General features: G+C 46.2%; 1 protein-coding gene across 2 annotated transcripts in view; it reads right to left on the minus strand.

Annotated features, from left to right (window-relative positions):
- The window catches only part of MXI1 (MAX interactor 1, dimerization protein), a 54,884-nt gene that overhangs the window by 32,843 nt on the left and 4,376 nt on the right, over positions 1-17,665 (minus strand). Inside the window, exons 1-2 of one of the 2 annotated variants that reach the window (XM_054637759.2) lie at positions 11,846-12,251; positions 11,014-11,146 (exon numbers count right to left, since the gene is read on the minus strand). In XM_054637759.2, the coding sequence (XP_054493734.1) occupies positions 11,014-11,146; positions 11,846-11,918 (206 nt within the window). In that variant the 5' untranslated portion in view covers positions 11,919-12,251. Of the gene's footprint in view, positions 1-11,013; positions 11,147-11,845; positions 12,252-17,665 lie in introns of those variants that run through there. The other variant, XM_054637758.2, reaches the window with a different exon arrangement.

Genomic DNA, 17,665 nt, shown 5'->3' on the forward strand with positions numbered 1-17,665 from the left:
ATTAACCTGGCCCCAAACTCTGGCTAGTTTTTCTGTGGCTCTTAGACGGACACAGTATCAGATTCCTCCTAAGGCTCTGATCAAAGCTGTTTTCCCAGGATCAAGCCAGACCTTTCCAAAGTTCACATTCTCCGTCTCCAACAGAGAAGGGAACGCAGCCGTACTGGCATCTGTTCATGTTTGTTCATCTTTGGAAAAGGAGAAATGGCCCCACAGTCTGTTTTCAGCTCAAAGAGCAGAAGAGAGCTCTTCCACGTGGTTCACAACTGTAGAAAGCCACCTACCCCTGGGTTTCTACATAGTATTGGGAAAGTGTCCTGCAAGACCCAGTCAAAACAACTCTAAAAAGTACACTGCATACTTCCCTTCAAGAAGTAAATATATTCTAAGTCACCTACAGTATTTATACAGCCTCTCTCAATTTGGTACCTGCTCCCCATAACCATTATTTCTGTTTGCAACATTTCTAAATTAAGTCTTCTGTAATACTTTTTATGCAGGGGGACAACACCAACACACAGAAATTAGAAATAATTTTCCCAAGTCACACAAGAAACTTGTGGCAGAGCAGGGTACTTAATCTGGGTCCCCTGAACCCCGGGATAAGGTAGCTGTTCTCAGGCATCCCAGAGACAGCTAACATGAACACTCATGCCATCTGACTCTTGGGTCAAATACCCCCAAAAAAATCACATAACCATTGTGAAGTTTAAGTGGAAAAGTGAGAAAAAAGCCCACAACCAACAAACCCAAACCTAAACCAGCCTTGATGTCTTGCCCACTGTCTGCCAAATGAGCTAACCTGACCCTCAAACACCACTGTACAAAGTGCCAGAGAACAATCTAAAATGGGAGCCAATAACAAAGCAGTATTAATTTACTGATAAAACTCAAAACCAACAGACGTATCAGACATAACCCTCATCTGGGGAAGCAACATTGTTCTGATGGTGCAGTTCTGCTTTTTCAGCACACAGGAGAACAGAGCAGGAAGACAGCTCCTCCTTGCTGAGCACCACAAGTTTATCCCAGTTCCAGAGCTGAGCTCCCCCAAACCAGACCAACATCCTAATAAGCAGCACAAGGTGGCACTCTGCAGGGAAAGGTTTTCCAGGCCAGGCAACATAACAGCAGGAATGTTGTTTGCATTCAGTGCTGCAGTCTGGGGCCAGCAAAGAAGTCCCCAGCTGGCTTCCCTCCCCACTGTGCAGGCTGGGAGCAAGTATGCTGGTGTGGGCTTTTTCCTGCACCACCTGAGACCCTACATGCTCCTCCTAGCCCCAAATACTAGAGGAAAACTGTCCTCATGCAGGGCCCTGCACAGCCAAGAGGAACTGGGTTTGCTGAACAAGCAGCTATTCAATATTTTGTTTTCTCTTCATTGTTCAACGTGTGGCCTCAAGCCAAGCCCTGCTCTAAATACAGAACTGGTGCTTTCCTTACAGGCTTTTTGACAGGCTCACTGAGAGCAGTGGCTGGGCAGTTCACAAGCACATTTATCGTCATGCATCCTCACTTTCCAAACTGAAAGCTAAGAAACAGGGAAATCAGAATTGCATCTTCATGTCCCTCTGAGTACTTCCACGAAGACCCCCAAGGACTTTGTTTTCTGGGCCACTTTGCATGTTCTAAGCACAAGCCCTGCTGGTGCCTCCCCTGGCTGTGCACCACCAGCACTTCCACAGTCCAGATCCCAGGTTCATATCTCAGAAAAGATCAGTGTGAGGAACAGACAGTTTGGGGTCTCCCATAAGCTGGCCTGAAAGAGGCTTGCTGACTGGACACCAGGCAGCTGACAGCAGCCAAGAGTGAAGCAAGTTCTCCAAAGTGTATTCATTGCTCCATTTGTCTGCCTTCTAACTCCTCTCACAAGTGAGCAGAAGTCCTACAGAAACCACTTTCTTCTCTTCCCAGCCCACAGTTAACCATGTCAAAGGGGGCTGGTACACACAGATCAGACACAGAGGCTGATGTATGTTCAGTTGGTGAAGTACCTCAGCCATTTCAGTAGAGAAACCCTAGTCCATCCCCCTTGGACATGCAGCAGACAACATCTTCTCTAAAAATTTAGAACTCAGACAATTCAGGTAGATTCTCACATGTCAGGAAGAAGAATATTTTTGCCTTCACCAAGGCAAGACTCTGGTCTGTGATCCATGATGCAAGGGAGTTTGAGCTTCTTGTAAACAGATTCTTGCCTTTTTTTAATATATTGACAAAACTGTGTATTTCATGACCTGCTGAAGAAAAATGTCACCATGCACTTCCAAGCTCTCCCATGCACAAGGAAGAGCATGACAAAGAATGAGGACAGGAAAATACACTTTTCTATGTGGTCCTTGTCCTGCTGACTTCTAGCAGGCTATATGAGTCTCACTGCATGGTCAGGGACTCGGCCCCTTCCAAGGCCACAGCAGAACCAGTATCCCAGTTGCTGGTACCTGCATTGCAGTGGTTCACAGAAAAAGAATAAAGACACAGGAGGCAATTTTCAAATCTACCTAGAAAACTCAGGAGCTTAAGTCTCATCTTCTTTAAAACAGTTACAAGCTCCAAAACATCTATAGCTTCTAGAAAACAGGATTAGAAAAGTGTGTGCATTACCCCAATGTACAGATGGTGGGAACCATGTAATGTGCAGATGGTAGGAGCCATGTAGGTCATCTGACGTGCCCAGATCGTGCAGCCTTTCGGCAGCAGACTCAGGAAATGATCCAAGGCCCAGCATGCCCGGCCCTTGCCCTGTAACGTGCTTCTTCCCACACATAGCATTGCCCTTTTGAGGAAGATGGTCACTTCCAGAAATAGCCTAGGCAGTGCCCTCTGCAGTGCAGCAGTCTGTTTGGGGAACACATACTTCTCTGCAAACACACATCTTCTGCCCTCAAGAAACTGCCTTCAGATGCACTGGGGAAAGTGAGGCTTTTTGAGTAAACACCACCTGACTGAACTGCACTTTGTTTGAAAAGAAACTGATGGCATTTATATGGCTGTGGGCCAGGCCAGACTTCCTTCACTTCTATTTAGGCTTGTTAGTTATCTCTCATGTTACAACCATACTGCTGCAATACTGTGCCTGGAGATGAAGGCAGGGGGAAATATACTTTAAATCAGGAAAATACATTGACAATACTGTTAGCTGCATGCTGTACTAGGGAAACTGAGGCACAAAGACTCCACAGGCTGTAAGAAAAACAGGAAGAGAACTCAGATGTCCTTATGTCTGGGACTGTATTCTGTCAACAGGGACACACTCATCCAGCATTTGGGAGATCCATGGAAAAGAAAGGCTGAGAAAAATGGAAGAGCTTCGATTTCTTCTGTTCTTACAGTTCTGGCTCACAAGCAGCACCAACCATGAAGGCTGCAAGGTGGCTACCTCCCACAGCTCCCAGATGGCCAGGCTGCTTGTAAAACAGTTCATGAACTGCTGCACTTTGTAGCCTCACTGTTAAAGGCAAATCAGAAGCTGTGCCATGTTACCTTACCATGCCTATATGCTGCTTTAGGGCTGCCCAGGCACCTGGGCAATGGCCCCTGGAGCAGCAGCCCCAGCAGCAATCCCAATGTCATCTGTCCTTTCTCACAACTTCTCCCTTCTTGATGGTGTAACAGATGGTAGGAGATAAATGAGAAGCTTTCAGAAAATAATCGACTATTTTATGGAGAGGAGCTTTAATCAAAACTGAGGCAAAAGGATTGCTCTCAGTCCACATGCCTGCTTGTCACAGAGCAAACAGCAAAGCATAAACAAGTAATTAAGATAATATTGGAAATCATCTAAGGCTACTTCAAACTGGATTCATAAAGCAACAGAACTGAAGTGAAATCACTTTCATATCAGAGAATGAAAGGACTGAAAGTACAGTAGGGAACACAGAAAAGAGAGATGGGAATATATCCAGCAAGATGGAAAAAGCAGGCCTGTTCTCTCTGAGCTGATCAACAAGGCAGTGTCTCATAGAGAAGAGATCCAGGCAAAGGCCAGCCAAGTGCACAGCCCCAGAGACCCACAGCCTCTGATCAAGAGAGCCCAAAATAAGTCAACAAAAACAAATCCTATCTTTGTTGGTTCAAAGAAGGTAGGGAGTAAGAGCCAACACTCTCAGGAGGAGAACAAATAGCAGCCAGTCTTTGAATTTGGGCAGAAGTTTGTCAGGAGGGTTCAGGAGATGATGAACAGCAGGAACTCCAACAAGCAAGACAATTAACTCAGCAGCAGGACATTGACCAGTCTGTTTGGGTCAGAAATAGAAATGGATTTAAAAGCTCCATCAGGAGCAGGAAAGGAAAAAGTCAGTCTTACCTACAAACAGGAGAACAGATGGAAACAACACTACAGGTGACAACCAATTCACTGCTGAGCACAGCACCAGGTCAGGTTAAACAAAAGCATGAAGGATAAATCCCTGCATGTGTTGTGGATGAAACATTACACAGAGAAGATATAAAAAGGGTACAAATGTGCTGAGATGGGAAGAAAACCAAAACAACTGACAAAGAAGGAATATGACTTAAACCAGAGAACTGCCTGTACAGTGAATACAATGGAAAGAGAAAACAAGAGAATTGTGGCAACAGTTGACCAGGTTTGGCCCAAATATTCTCCCCACCATCCCAGGACACAAAATTTCTCTAGGGGCTGGGTCTAACAAGCTTCACATTTCAAAAGACCCTGAGAACATAAGAAAATGTGAAATTTCCTGCCATCACACCAGCACTGTGATCAGTGATGCAAATCAGCCCATGGCAGCTGCAGCACAGCTCTAACTGGGCAGTGCTGCAACACCAACAGCACGAGCCCTGACTGACTCCCACTGCTGTGAAACAACACTCCTGTGGAGGATTCCCCCAAACCTGGGAGGACAAAGGGATCAGGAGCCTTCAGCCACACACAGTGACACTTCACAGCAGACAGATGCTGCAGCAGAGAATTACAGCTTGGTTGCAGATAACATCAACAACTGGGCCTACTTCTAGTTTACACAAAGGCCTCTTTGCACAACTTGGATAGTCTAAAGAGAACACAAATTACATTTTACAACTACTGAAAGTACCAAGTATAAATTGAGCCTAGAATTGTGGGTTTCTGCATAGACTCCCTGCCACCCAGATATCCCTATACACAGCTATACTGCTAACACACAAAGGAAAACAGGAACTGCAGCTCTGCAGGATCTTCTTCCTTGGAGGCTTATAAAGTAAACAGGGTGACAAAGAGGAACACAGTGGGTTCCCCCATGGAAATTGCTACATCAGCTCTTGCACTTCTGGAGGCCTCATTCCTCACCAGGGAGTGGGGTTTATGCTTCTCATGCCATTTGCTGGGTTCACCCCACTTTCTGTGTTTTTCCTGGTAACCTGCCAGCTGTACTGCAAAGCCAAGCACCACTGAGAAGACACTGCATACAAAACCTCACTTACATGGGGTACTTCTTTGTTTTCCAAATCATGTCAGGATCTCACACCATGGCAGGTTCAGAAACTCCAGCATCACTGGGAGTTGCTCATCTACACCTGCAGATTGCAGTGGGGCAAATGGGCAGAGGGGATGTGCTGAGGCTGAACAGAGTTCAGTACAGTCCTACCTGCCAGCCTTCTCTGAGCATCTGTATGCAGGTACAAACCTACAAAGACAGTGGGATTTGAATATGGGGTGAATATTTGCCTCTTGTGCATGGACCACCAATCCAGCTTCCCAGCCCAGCATTTATACTGTTATTATGCTTTCTCAAAAAGAAGTCATGCACATATCTCACTATACTCAATACTGCTGGCCAGTCTCCCTCAATATCTCTAAGAGAAAAGCAATCCTTAACAGCTCAGCTTCATTCAGCTTCCCTTTCTTGGAAAATTAACCAGCATATTCAGGTATACCCTCTACTGGGAGGCAAGATTCTGACTCCAAGTATGTCCAGACAAAGTTTGAAGAGCAAGATGAAGCTTCCAGATACTAATCACACTGCTTGTACATGATCAAAATGAAGCATAACTCAAAACATGGCACGGCAGATCTCACTGTAAACTCTTGTTTTACATGTGTGGATTTGTACTCTGTAAAGCAAAGCCAGGTCCTGAGCCATGAATAGAGCTTCACTACAAGGCACTACAAGGTTTGAGGCAGAAAGCATCCCCCCCATATTACACAAGGGCCAGATTCTAACCCACCTACACATAGCGAGTCAAAACTCAACTCCCACTAGCTGTGGAGTGAAGCGTGATCCAGTGCAAGAGGATTAAAAAAACCCCAAAAAACTCACAAGCAAATAAACAAAGTATCATCCAGAAACAAGTAACAACTATAGAGCCTAGGAAGCAGGAAAGCTGTGGACGGAAAGTCTCAGACACCAGGTCTCTGGGACATGAAGATAGGGGTGGGGGCTTTGTGCAGAAAAATAGATCAACAAGAGCTGACACAGCAATTTGCTCTTTCAGGAATTCCTTACACAAGACAGGCAAACCACTCAGCCACCTGCACACCCTCTCTCCCAATAAAATCATAATTACAGCACTGTCCTAACTCCAGAGGCTCCAGGAAGGACTGAAAATTGCCAGGTACTCAGTCAGCAGCACGATGTGGGGGGAGGAGAGTGGAAACCTCCTTTGACAGAAAAGATAAAACATATTGAAACTGTGCAATGTTCACCAACCCCCCTACTCCTCCCCTGCACAGTGAGGTACAGCTGCACAGCACTGCTGCTGTGGTAAATCAGCTTTCTTGTGCACCAGACACCCAAGGGTGACTTGCAGATTCACCTGCAGCCACACCCTCTGAGCTTCTGCACCCATGTTTGTGAACCTGTGCCACATTAAGCCATCACCTAAGGCACACGGAGTACCTAATGCACAGCTACACACCCACCCCACAGTACTTGCTCTGGGACACTGTGAGCAAACCAAGCTTAAAGCCAAGCATACCTGAGGGTTTCAGCAGTACAGTCCCCATATGGACCCTCAGGAGAGAATTTCAAAGGATATGAGAGCAAAGGCCTACAGAGAAGTTCAGCACAAAACCAAGTGATGGGATTTAGAAGTGGAAAAAAAGTTTCATATGGGTAGATGAGAGTGCAACAACAGAGAAAATGAGGAGCTGCACCAGTAGAACAGCCAGAAGGGCAAAGAAACCCAGACACCCAGATTTCCAAGATAACATGCCCAAAATGCCTTACCATACTCATCACAGCTGCTGACTCCAAGCTCTGCAAGCAACCTGCTATCAGACTGTAGGTGTATGAAAGGCCCTTGGGAGGCAGTGCCAGACACAAGGGAGGATAATGGGAAGAGAGGAAAATGAAACGAAAAAGAAACTGGACAGAGATCAAACCCTCCCCCATGGAACTGAGCAATAGATTATTTGAGAGCCCTTAAAACATGGGCCTCCTGGGAGAGCTGAGGGCTCCCAGTGCTGCTGGGAGGATGCTTGGTATTTCCCCAGGATTAGACCAAAAAAACAACAAGCTTTCTACATGCCTGAGAGCCTAAATAACAACAAAACAGAAATGACAATCTAATATTGTAACGCAATTTCAGATTTCGTTATAAATCTTAACTTCATTAAATTGACGGCATTATTGGGGGAAAAATAATTTAGCAACCCTACTGTTTATTTTATTTCCTGCTGACACAATGATTTAATTGATTAAAAAGTCTTCTCAATTATTTTCCAAAATGTATAAATATCAAGCCAGGCTAATCCTAACTAAATATAATGAACCTTTCAAATAATTGAGTCTATTAGAACTGCACATGTAGGGTCCATGGCAGCAGTTTCCAGTGACACTGAGTGCAAGTTAATGTACCCACAGAATTTCACTCCCAGCACAGACTACTTCACTTCTCTAGCAACGTTTTAGAAACTCAGGTTCTGCCCCAGAAACATCTTCTGAAAGAAGTAATGTTAAATAAGTGATACTACATGCTGTAACAAACCGCTGTTCATTTTCCAACCCATTCCACAAATCAGAAGATAATTTTGTCAAGAGCATATTTAAGGAGGCAATACTCAATTCAAATGTAACACATGTTGGCTAACTTGAGTTTTTAATTTGCTTGGGGTTTTGCTTTTATCTATGTGTTAAGTTGGATTTGTTAAAGAAAAAGTTTCCCTCGTCTATTATAAACACCAGGTAACAGCTACTGTGATTCTCCAATTATTTTCTGCAGGTGGATAATTTCCCATACCAAAATATCCCCAACTAAAGCAAAACTGTATTTTTAAATACGTTCATGTTTTAACTCGAACTCACTATATCTTACAAATATCTGCACAAAACACTGCACATTCATGTAGATAATGATTGCAGAGGGAAGCCCTCTGAAGCAATCTCCATGCTGTTGGTTGCACAACAGAGACAAGCAAAGGAAAAGAGAACCTGAGCCACATCCTTCCTTAAAATTGCATCACAAGAATTAGAAACTATGAAGCAATTTTTTTCCTCTTATCTGCATACCCCTATTTGGGGTAGAAAAGAATTATTTTGCTGAGACTGTGAAATCACCATAGTTCTGTAAGGATAAGAATTGCTCTGCCACTGCCATCCAGAACTGGGCTGTCTGCTCCTCAGAACTTTCTGGGTGTTTGTGCAATGACAGCACAGAGCCTGTTGGGAGGAAATAGCTGTCATGTCTGGGCTGCAAATGCTGAAGGGAAATACTTGGAATTAAAATATTAATCAAACAAGCAGCCAGGCTTCATAAATACCCTGTACCACAAAATCATGGATTATTTGGTTCAATAAAGACCATCAACAAGGTACATGTGCCAATTTGTAAAAGAATTTGTAGAAGTGTATAAATAAAAAAAAAAGGAAAACATTGTCGCTTTCCCAAGGTTGCCTGAGAGACATTTTTACAGGAGGCTGTTTTATTACAAGATCTGCATGAGATCTAAATGCATTATTCCTCTACACTAATGAAACATTTTGAGACAAAAGCAATCTAAGAAAATCTCTTGTCCACACATGAAATGTAAGTTTTGTTCCTCATCAAGGACTTGATATTTAATTCAAAGTCCATTCCAACTCCACCAGACAGAACTTACTGAATTGCCCCTTTGATTTTAACAGGAAGAGATGATACAGAGCCTTCCTTAAACAAGGCTGATGCTATACTCAGCATCACACAAAAGACACTGCAGTGAATTTGGAGGCACCCTAAACTTCACAGTTGTCACTTCCCGGCACTTCAGCCATCTGGAAGGCCTGCCATCTCCTACAGCAAGTGCAAGCTGCTACGACTTGTGCTAAAAGAAACTTCCATTTCCAACTGTGCATGTAAGCTCTGAGCTCCCCAAAAGACCCACTCTGGTCCCTGCCTGGAGCAGACCTGACACTGGTCACTCCCTGAGGCTGAAACAACCACAGGAGGAAACGCTCTGGGTAACAACGTTATCACTCTAAAGATTCAATTTGGCCTCAGTATTCCTTGCATAAAGAAGGTTTAGGTAAGACTAGAAAGTACCTCTTCTGCTTCTCTGCTGCCTTTCCACCCACAGGAACATATTCAGCCTGTCAGGCTCAAGGGCCCAGCGGGCTGGTGTCAGCACCAGAGCTGCCCCAGGAGAGCTGTGCCTGGAGCTCTGTGCTGGCAGGGCCTGCTGAGCACCCTGGCCCCAGGGACTGGGAGTGCTCTGCATCCCTCTCCAGCCTACAGGCTGCTGGATTCAGTGCTAAGGAGTTCCTGAGGGGGATGTGCTTCCAGCCCTCCTCTGGAGAAGGGCAGGTTGCCATGACAAAGGCCTTTGAGACAAAGAGGTGTGGGATGGAAAAATAGTATGTGGGAAACCTAGAGAGAAAAATACCGACCTCAATTCAGCATTTGCCACCATTTTCCAACACAAAGTCACAGGACTGGGGGCTTTGGTTCACAGTAAACAGCAAAGAGCTACAAAGGCCCTCAAATTAGGAGAGGCTGGATGAAGTAGAGAAGCAAATACAAACATTGAGCACACAAAGAGCTCAAGATATGCTGATCCTGATGAAGAAAACTTCCCTACAACAAGGTGTCCTAACATTGCTTCAAACAACCTTTATTATCAAATGCTGCCGAAGCAGAATTGCTGCAAGCAAAGGCACCTTCCCCTTAGGCCTTTACAGGTCCTTCCCAATGGCCTTAAGAAAGCCTTAATCACCTGAGCCACCTGCCACCATTTTATGGATTGCACAGGCCTTGCTGCAGTAAAAGCAAGCTTGCAAATGCCTTTTCAAAGGCATACTCTATGTTTCTAAAGTTTCCCTATCCCAGAAGGTCTCAACAAGGTCTGAAAAAACCTACAGAAGGTAGCAAACAAAAATAAAAAGAACAGGAATGAGGGGGAAGAGGTAGATGCAACCACAGCACCAGGCAATAGGCTCAATCCTATTGTCTCTTCTAGATTTAAGAAACCAAAAAACATGCCATTGTATAATAAGAAAAGTGTCAAAAACATGGAGTTCTACAATTACCAAGCTATCAAAAGCTGGGAAATCCCACTGCCCTAAAAGGCAGACTGAAACACAGCTTTGTTTTCCTGAACTGAATTTTTAACATGTTGTACATTACAGTCAGTCATCTCCCTCTCTCCCATTTGTTGTAGGGGATCCATTTCAAAACATTTCCTTGCTTCAAATCATGCCTGTCATTACAATCCCAAAGCACCCAGGCTGCACATGCACTATCCCTTAAAAGCAGTGATTTCTGGGTTGGAAAGACATCAGCTGTATATAATGGGAATAGCTATTGCCTACCTCCTCCCTAAACCTTGTGAACAGATCTCCCTATTCCCCTTCCCTCTGCAGCATCTGAGACTTGGCATGGTGTCAGCTGGCAGTGCCATTTCAGATCCAGCTCCCCTGTGTCCCCCTCTACTTCCAGTGCTATAGATCCAGAATGGACACTGCACTTGCGTGCCCCAGCTCGGAATCCTTCTAGCTGTTCAGATTCTCTTCCCATTTTTCCAAGAGAGCAAGTTTCTCTCCACTGCCTCCAGCTTTCTTCTGCAGCTTTGACCCCCAGGCAGCCCTGCCCACAGTGTACCTGGTGGCAATACTGGCAATGCTGCCACTGCCGCTGTATTTCCGTGCCCGGCTCAGCCTCCGCGTGGGCTTTGGGTCTTGTAGTCCAGGGCTTGGGACTGAGGGGAAGGTCGAGGCATAGCCGTGCTCACACTCTGCAAGAGAATCAACAGGCAAGGCGTTAAAAACAAAAACCAACAACCAAAAAAAAAAAAAAGAGAAAAAAAAATAAAAAAGGAAAAAATAAAGAAGTCAGCAGGCAGGCCTCACCACTAACCTGCTGGCCTAGCTGGGGAGGCCCTTAATCACAACAGCTCAGGGAAATGACTGAGGATATATTCACTTCACAGGGAAGTGGACTGGGGTTGGAGAAAAGGGAGGAAGGGAAGTATAAAGTCTCTGCCAACCCTGGAGGAAGGTCACCACTACTCAAACATTGAAAATATAAAAAAAAACATGACAGTCTAGAGAGTGCCTCATCTTCCTCCTCCTGCCCAACCTATCTGAACCAGGCAAACCAGATGTATTTCACTGTGCCACTGACGTCTCTGCTGAGCCAGAGCCACCCACCACCATCCCTCCTGCCCAGTGGAAAACTTTCACACCAAATACCCCCTTTTCCTCCCAGAAACCACATCCACGTCAACCTCCCCCACTCTGCAAAAACATTCCACCTCATCCACCACCTTCAGGAGGGCTCATCATCCCGCTCCTTCATCCAGCTGGGGATTTACCACCATCCCGCCAGCAAACACCGGCTCTGATCCCTTCTCCGGGGTCACTCTCGCCCCTCGGCGGGGATCTGACCCCAGCCCCGTTCCCCTCACGGAGGGCACCCATCCTCCCCCCATTACCTCTCTCCCTTCGCTCCAGATACTCGGCCGCCTCCAGCAGCCGCTGGATGTTGATCATCTGGACCTGCTCCATGGCCGGGGGGCTCCGCAGCCCCGGGCCGCCCTCCGCCCCCACGCTCCCGGCTCCCCCGCTGGACACGGGGGCAGCTGCGGCGGGGAGGCGCCGGGGATCGCCGTCTCTGCCCAGTGCCCGGGCCTCGTCACACCGTGCCGGGGGCGGCTCTCCTGGGAGGGCGAGGGGCGGCAAGGGAACACGCCGGAGGAAATGCCGGAGGAAGGAGCCGCTCCGGGATGCTCCTGCCAGGGAGCGGCGAGCGCTTATTCCTGCCCCAGCCCCGTCCCCAGCGCCCGGCCGAGCGCTGCCCCCGCGGCCAGCCCCGATGCGCCCCGGCGCCGAGCCCTGCCAGGATCCAGCCCCGGCCCCCTCGGCCCGGCAGCCCCGCGGCGGGACCGGCCCCTCCGGCCGCCGCCCCGCCCGCCGCCTCGCAGCACTTTGTTTACCTCTGCCCGGCGCTCACGGGCGGGCGGAGCGGAGCGGAGCGGGGCGGGCTGGGAAATGCAGTTCCCGGGAGCACCGAGGCACCGCCGGAGCGAGGCGGGGGCAGCTCCCGGGGCAATGGCTGTGTGTCCCCGCGCCTGAGGGGATGGCTCCGTGCCCACCCAGACCCCGAGGGGGTGGTGATGGTGGTGGTCAGGTCACAGAATGACAGAGTGGGTCACGCTGGGAGGGATCACGGTGGGTCAGCTCCCAGCTAAGCAGGGTCACTCCAGAGCACAGTGTGCAGGATTGCATCCAGATGGCTGCAACCTCCACAACCTCTCTGGGCAACCTGTGCCAGTGCTCAGTTACTTGCACAGTTCCTCATATTCAGGTGGGACTGCTGTGTATCATCTTCTGCCCCTTGCCACTTGTCCCATTGCTGGGCACCACCACAAAGAACCTGGTCCAACCTCTCTGACACCTCCCTTCCAACAGACAGACATTAATAAAATCCCCTCTCAGACATCTCTTCTTGAGGCTGAGCAGGCCCAGCTCCCTCATCCTTTGAAGAGAGACGCTCCAGTCCCTGGATCAACTCTGTAGCCCTCCAGTGCACCTGCTCGAGGAGCTCAGTGTCCTCTTGAACTGAGAGGCCCAGGACTGGACACAGCAGCCACGCCAGGTGAGGGCTCCATGCCCACCCACATGGAACTGGCAGGGCTGTGGCAAGAATAAAGCAGAGAGGCTACAAAAGACAAAGCCACAGCCGCAATGTGGAAACCTTCCACATCTCACCTGTGGAGATGGAACTCCACAGGTTCCAGGTGCCTGGAATTCCCACCTGGAGTGACTGATAGATTGTTTTTCATAGGAGGTTAAGGAGCACGGCCCATTTTTCAATGTGCACAGATTAATTAAGAGCATAGACAAGAGATACCATAGACAGCAAATTCACTATACTTGAAGTGCCACATTAACAAGGCACAACAGTGATCATCTCAACATTTTAACAAATGCTTTCAGTATGATCGCTCTTTTCAGAATTTTAATAATGTATTTACATCCTTATTTTCATGTAGGTACAAACTCTTGGATCACTTCTATCACCTTGAATTTTACCAAATTCAGCATTAGCTGGAATGGAGCTTAAAAACCTGGTAACATAGAATTGTATTATACCAATCTCTAAAATATTTGACTTACTTGAAAAGGATGCACTCAGAAAACATTCAAGATCAGAATCAGAACATTCATAGTAAATATCTGAATCTCCAACTGATTCTGACTTAGAATTCCCCAAGGACTGTTTTGTAGTTCTGACTGGGATATTTTCTGAACCTTTAGGCCATGACTGGTTACATTTGCAAACACTCCTCCATCACAACAGGAGACAGAAAAGTACCTTGAAAAAAATCCCGAAAAAGCAGAAATTCTCAACCAATGGCTTATGTCTGGTAGCAAGGGCTTTAGGCAGAGCACAAAGTATCAGGAGACTCGTGATGGAGTTGCAAGAGTCGGCAGCACTCAACTAGAGAAGAGCTGAAAAAAGTGGATTCAGGGTAGCTAACTTTTCTCTACACACAATTTGCTGATTCACCATTTCTGAGGCTTCTTCAGAAAACTGCAGGCTTGCAGCTGATGGAGGTAAAAATAATACCACTATTCAGTTCTTACACAGACCTTTTCATCTCCAAATCTCTAGGGCTTGATTTGTTTTGTTTCTATTAAGGTGGGATAGCTCAAAAATAAAGGAAGCTGGGACACCTCCAGGGACATCCCTCCCTCATTCTGGGAAAGACAGTCCTAGCCCTTGCTCGGACAGGGGAGTCTCCACTCATGCACCTACACCCAGCCAGACCACAGCACAGGCAAAGACTGGCTTTTGGCTGGGGGAGAACTCAGGGAATGAAGCATTCTCTCTCCCCACCTCATATTTCTACACTGGAAACTGCCCATAGAGGAGACTGTTAAAAGCACATGGAAAATTCCAAATTTGGGCAGTCTCAAGGACTACTCATAAGATGTTGGATTAAGGAAGAGGACACAGGTGCTCAGACAGCTCCCCACCAGTGAAGTTAACACAAGAGCATTTCTGGGCTCTAACTGAGCTTCCTTTAACATACTTCCAAAACCAATGAGCCATTTGCTTCTCAGGATTAGCAACACTAAACATTAAAAAAAACCAAATCCTGCAACTCCAACGCCCCAAACTCACTGTAAAACAGGTCTTTGGGAGCATCCACTGCCATTAGCTTTTCTGATGGCACATTGGGAGATATGTGGTGCCACTCTAGGGGTTAAAAGGGAAACCCATGGCTGGAAAATGAAGGGGTAGGTTAGGCGCATATCAGAGTGTCAGCTCATGAAGGTAAAGTTCAAGATACAAAACAAGAGAGGATGAAGGAGGGGGATCCTGATACACATGGTGAATTAAATCAGCCTGGAAAGAAGTAACAGCAGGATCAGTTCTGTGTGAAATGATGTAGGATAAGCTCTTGCATTTACACTTCAGCTCAGCTTCCAAGTCTTTGTTTCTGAAGTAAACAATGGAAATTAGAAAAAAAAAATCTGTGTGAAACAAAGACAAATTTGGGAGTAAAATGTGGCACATTTCCCCAAAGAAGGAGCCCTAGAGAAGAGGCAAGTAACTATGGAGCCACATCAGATTTGTAAAATCTTGCAACTGCCACCCCAAGTGCTCGTGTGGGCAGGTCAGCCTGCAAAATGCCAGAGTGTGACAGAAACAAAAGTGGGTGGAAAGTAAATAGCACGAAGAGGCCCAATGCCATTCAACTGCTGACCAAAAAGCCCCCAAAGTCAGATTTTAAATGTGGTTGAGCAATCCACAGGCAACACTGGGGAGGGGCTAAGGGAAGATATTTTAGGGGAGAATGAGATCATTTAATTTAGTAGCTCCGAATGATCTGTAAGTACAGTTTTCTGATTATAAGTGCTTGCTGCTGGCATCCCTTCTGGCAGCTGTGATTCACTTTCATTGTGTGTTCTGCTGCTTCGCCCTTTAGAAAGGGGCTTTTTACATTTTATTAAATGGCACTTCGGCAACCCTCCATTTCCAGCCTTAATAATGGATTTGTTAATCTCCCTGATAGCCTTTCCCTCCTCCTTAGCAATAATTTAAATATCCAAGAAGAAATCTGCAGTGCAGAAATCAATTAATATTTACATCTGAAATGCTGCTGTACTATTTTCATCAAGTATAACAGATGTGATCTGTTTTTTATCAACATCACCATCACTTACGTTAAACTAGCAACTTCCATCAGGGAAATTTTCTAAGAGCTTTCCAAAAGTAATGCTTTAAGCTTCTCAAACCCAAAATTACTTTAGCTATTTTCTTTCCACTCGACAGGAAGGGAAACTGAGGTGTAAGCAGCATAATTACTCACATGAAGACACACCCTAAGTCAGAGGTGGAACAGGAACACGTCTCACAAATCAAGATGCCCAGCCCTCTGCTTTGAACACAAACCTTAGAAATAACACAATGCTTTGCAACGTGGAAGTTATTTTCAATAAGGGCAATCCCTTTGGCTAAGCTGCCTTGTTTTTCATTCTGTATTTGGCTTTTTCTAAAATCCTCCTGTTCCCAGCCTCCTGTGCATTTTCTGGGAGGAACATCAAGATGGCAACAGCCATAAGTGCTTCCTTTGCCCACCTTCACACAAACCCTCCAAACTCTTAATATTGTTTTCAAATCCTTGAAATCTAACACTTATGCAATCAAAGCATGAACAGAGATCCCCAGTAGGAACCATTTTCTGGCACTGTCACAACAGTGCAAAGACTCAGTGATTCCCCAAATTTCTGGGAACAGCAGATCCATACCACTCCTGTTTCTCTAGTGAGGGGAGCAACATCTGAACAACATAATCAGCACACACTGTAACAAACAGGTCTCTGTTCTTGTAGTCACGATTGTAGTAGCTCAGAATTGCAGGACTTGCAGCAGCAGACTGGAGCACAACCCAAGTCCCACCTACTCAACTGCCTTCCAAGGCTTGCAATACCTTCACTAAGGGACCTACAAGTGCCTACAGGACATGGCCTCATTTCTCATCCGAGAGCTTCACTCTTCTGCAAGGCATCAGATAATCCATTTCAGCACTCCCACTGGTACCTGGAACCCATCCACCACTGAGGACAGACATTTCTCAGAACCAAACCTCTGGGATATCCAAGAGTTTGAGCAGGAATACAGTGCACGCTCTGATTCAAAGACGAAGCTCTGCCAAACAATAAGATAAAAGCCACAGATCTATTGGCTCTTTGGGTCACTTGTTCCTTCTCTCTAGGAGATGTGCTCTGTTTTCAGCCCTGTGCTGTGCCCAAATTTATACTGAGTCAGTGACTTACTTTGTAACTTTGATTAAGTCACTTAACTGATCCAGCTGCAAAATTAAGAGGAATGTCCACAAGAAAAAATATACAGAGTCCTTCAGCTAAATAACAAGAAAGTAGGGTTCTTCAGCCAGTGGCAGAATGTGCTTCTTTTCTGGCTCTCAGGATGCTCTGCTGACAAGGGATGCAATTGGTTCTCAGCAGTGCTTCCAGCACAGTTCCATGGTTCTACCTCTGCCCTATCATTTCTCCTGCTGTGGCTTCCTTCTGAATTCTATGCTGAGATCCAAACAGGATGAGTCAAAACACCCCAACCTGGAAGTGGCTAACACATGAATCACTGTGGCCAGGTCATGAACCAGGAGGAAAGAAAGGGGTTTACTGTGAGTTGGATGAAAAATATATAAATAAAGGGATCCCTTTATGCTCTATACATCATATCACCATAAGATTCAAGACCATTTACACTGACCTTGAGCCACTTGGTCAGCTCTCATTGATACAATGGGAGCTCTGCATGGAGACCAAAGGCAGTCTCAGCTTCTTCTACCCTCAGCTAATTACAGGTTTCTGACATTTCTTTGGTTTGTCAGAAAAAGACACCAAACAGTACACAAACAATGGAAGGAGCCACATGATGAAGATACTGTTAATTCATCCCCAAGGCTCAGTTGTCTTCCCCCTCAGAGAGAATTATTCAGGAGCAAAGGACAAATCTAAGATCATCCATTTGTTATTCCTGGTCAGAAGATCAATAAACATAGCCAGCACTTGAAGAAGATCTAGCTGTCTCCTGCAAGGGGCCAAGGTCCGCTGTCCCATGCATGCACACCTCTATTAGACTTGTGAACTTGTCACCCCTGTTACAGAGACTTGATTGCCTTCATGCTTTTGGAAGAGGATATGGCAACACAGGTCTGTATCTGTAGTGAGATCAGAATGTATTACACACCATGCCTATTACAGATAAGTCATCGTAT

Source organism: Agelaius phoeniceus, chromosome 9 (assembly GCF_051311805.1).
Source record: "Agelaius phoeniceus isolate bAgePho1 chromosome 9, bAgePho1.hap1, whole genome shotgun sequence".
Lineage (NCBI taxonomy): Eukaryota > Metazoa > Chordata > Aves > Passeriformes > Icteridae > Agelaius > Agelaius phoeniceus.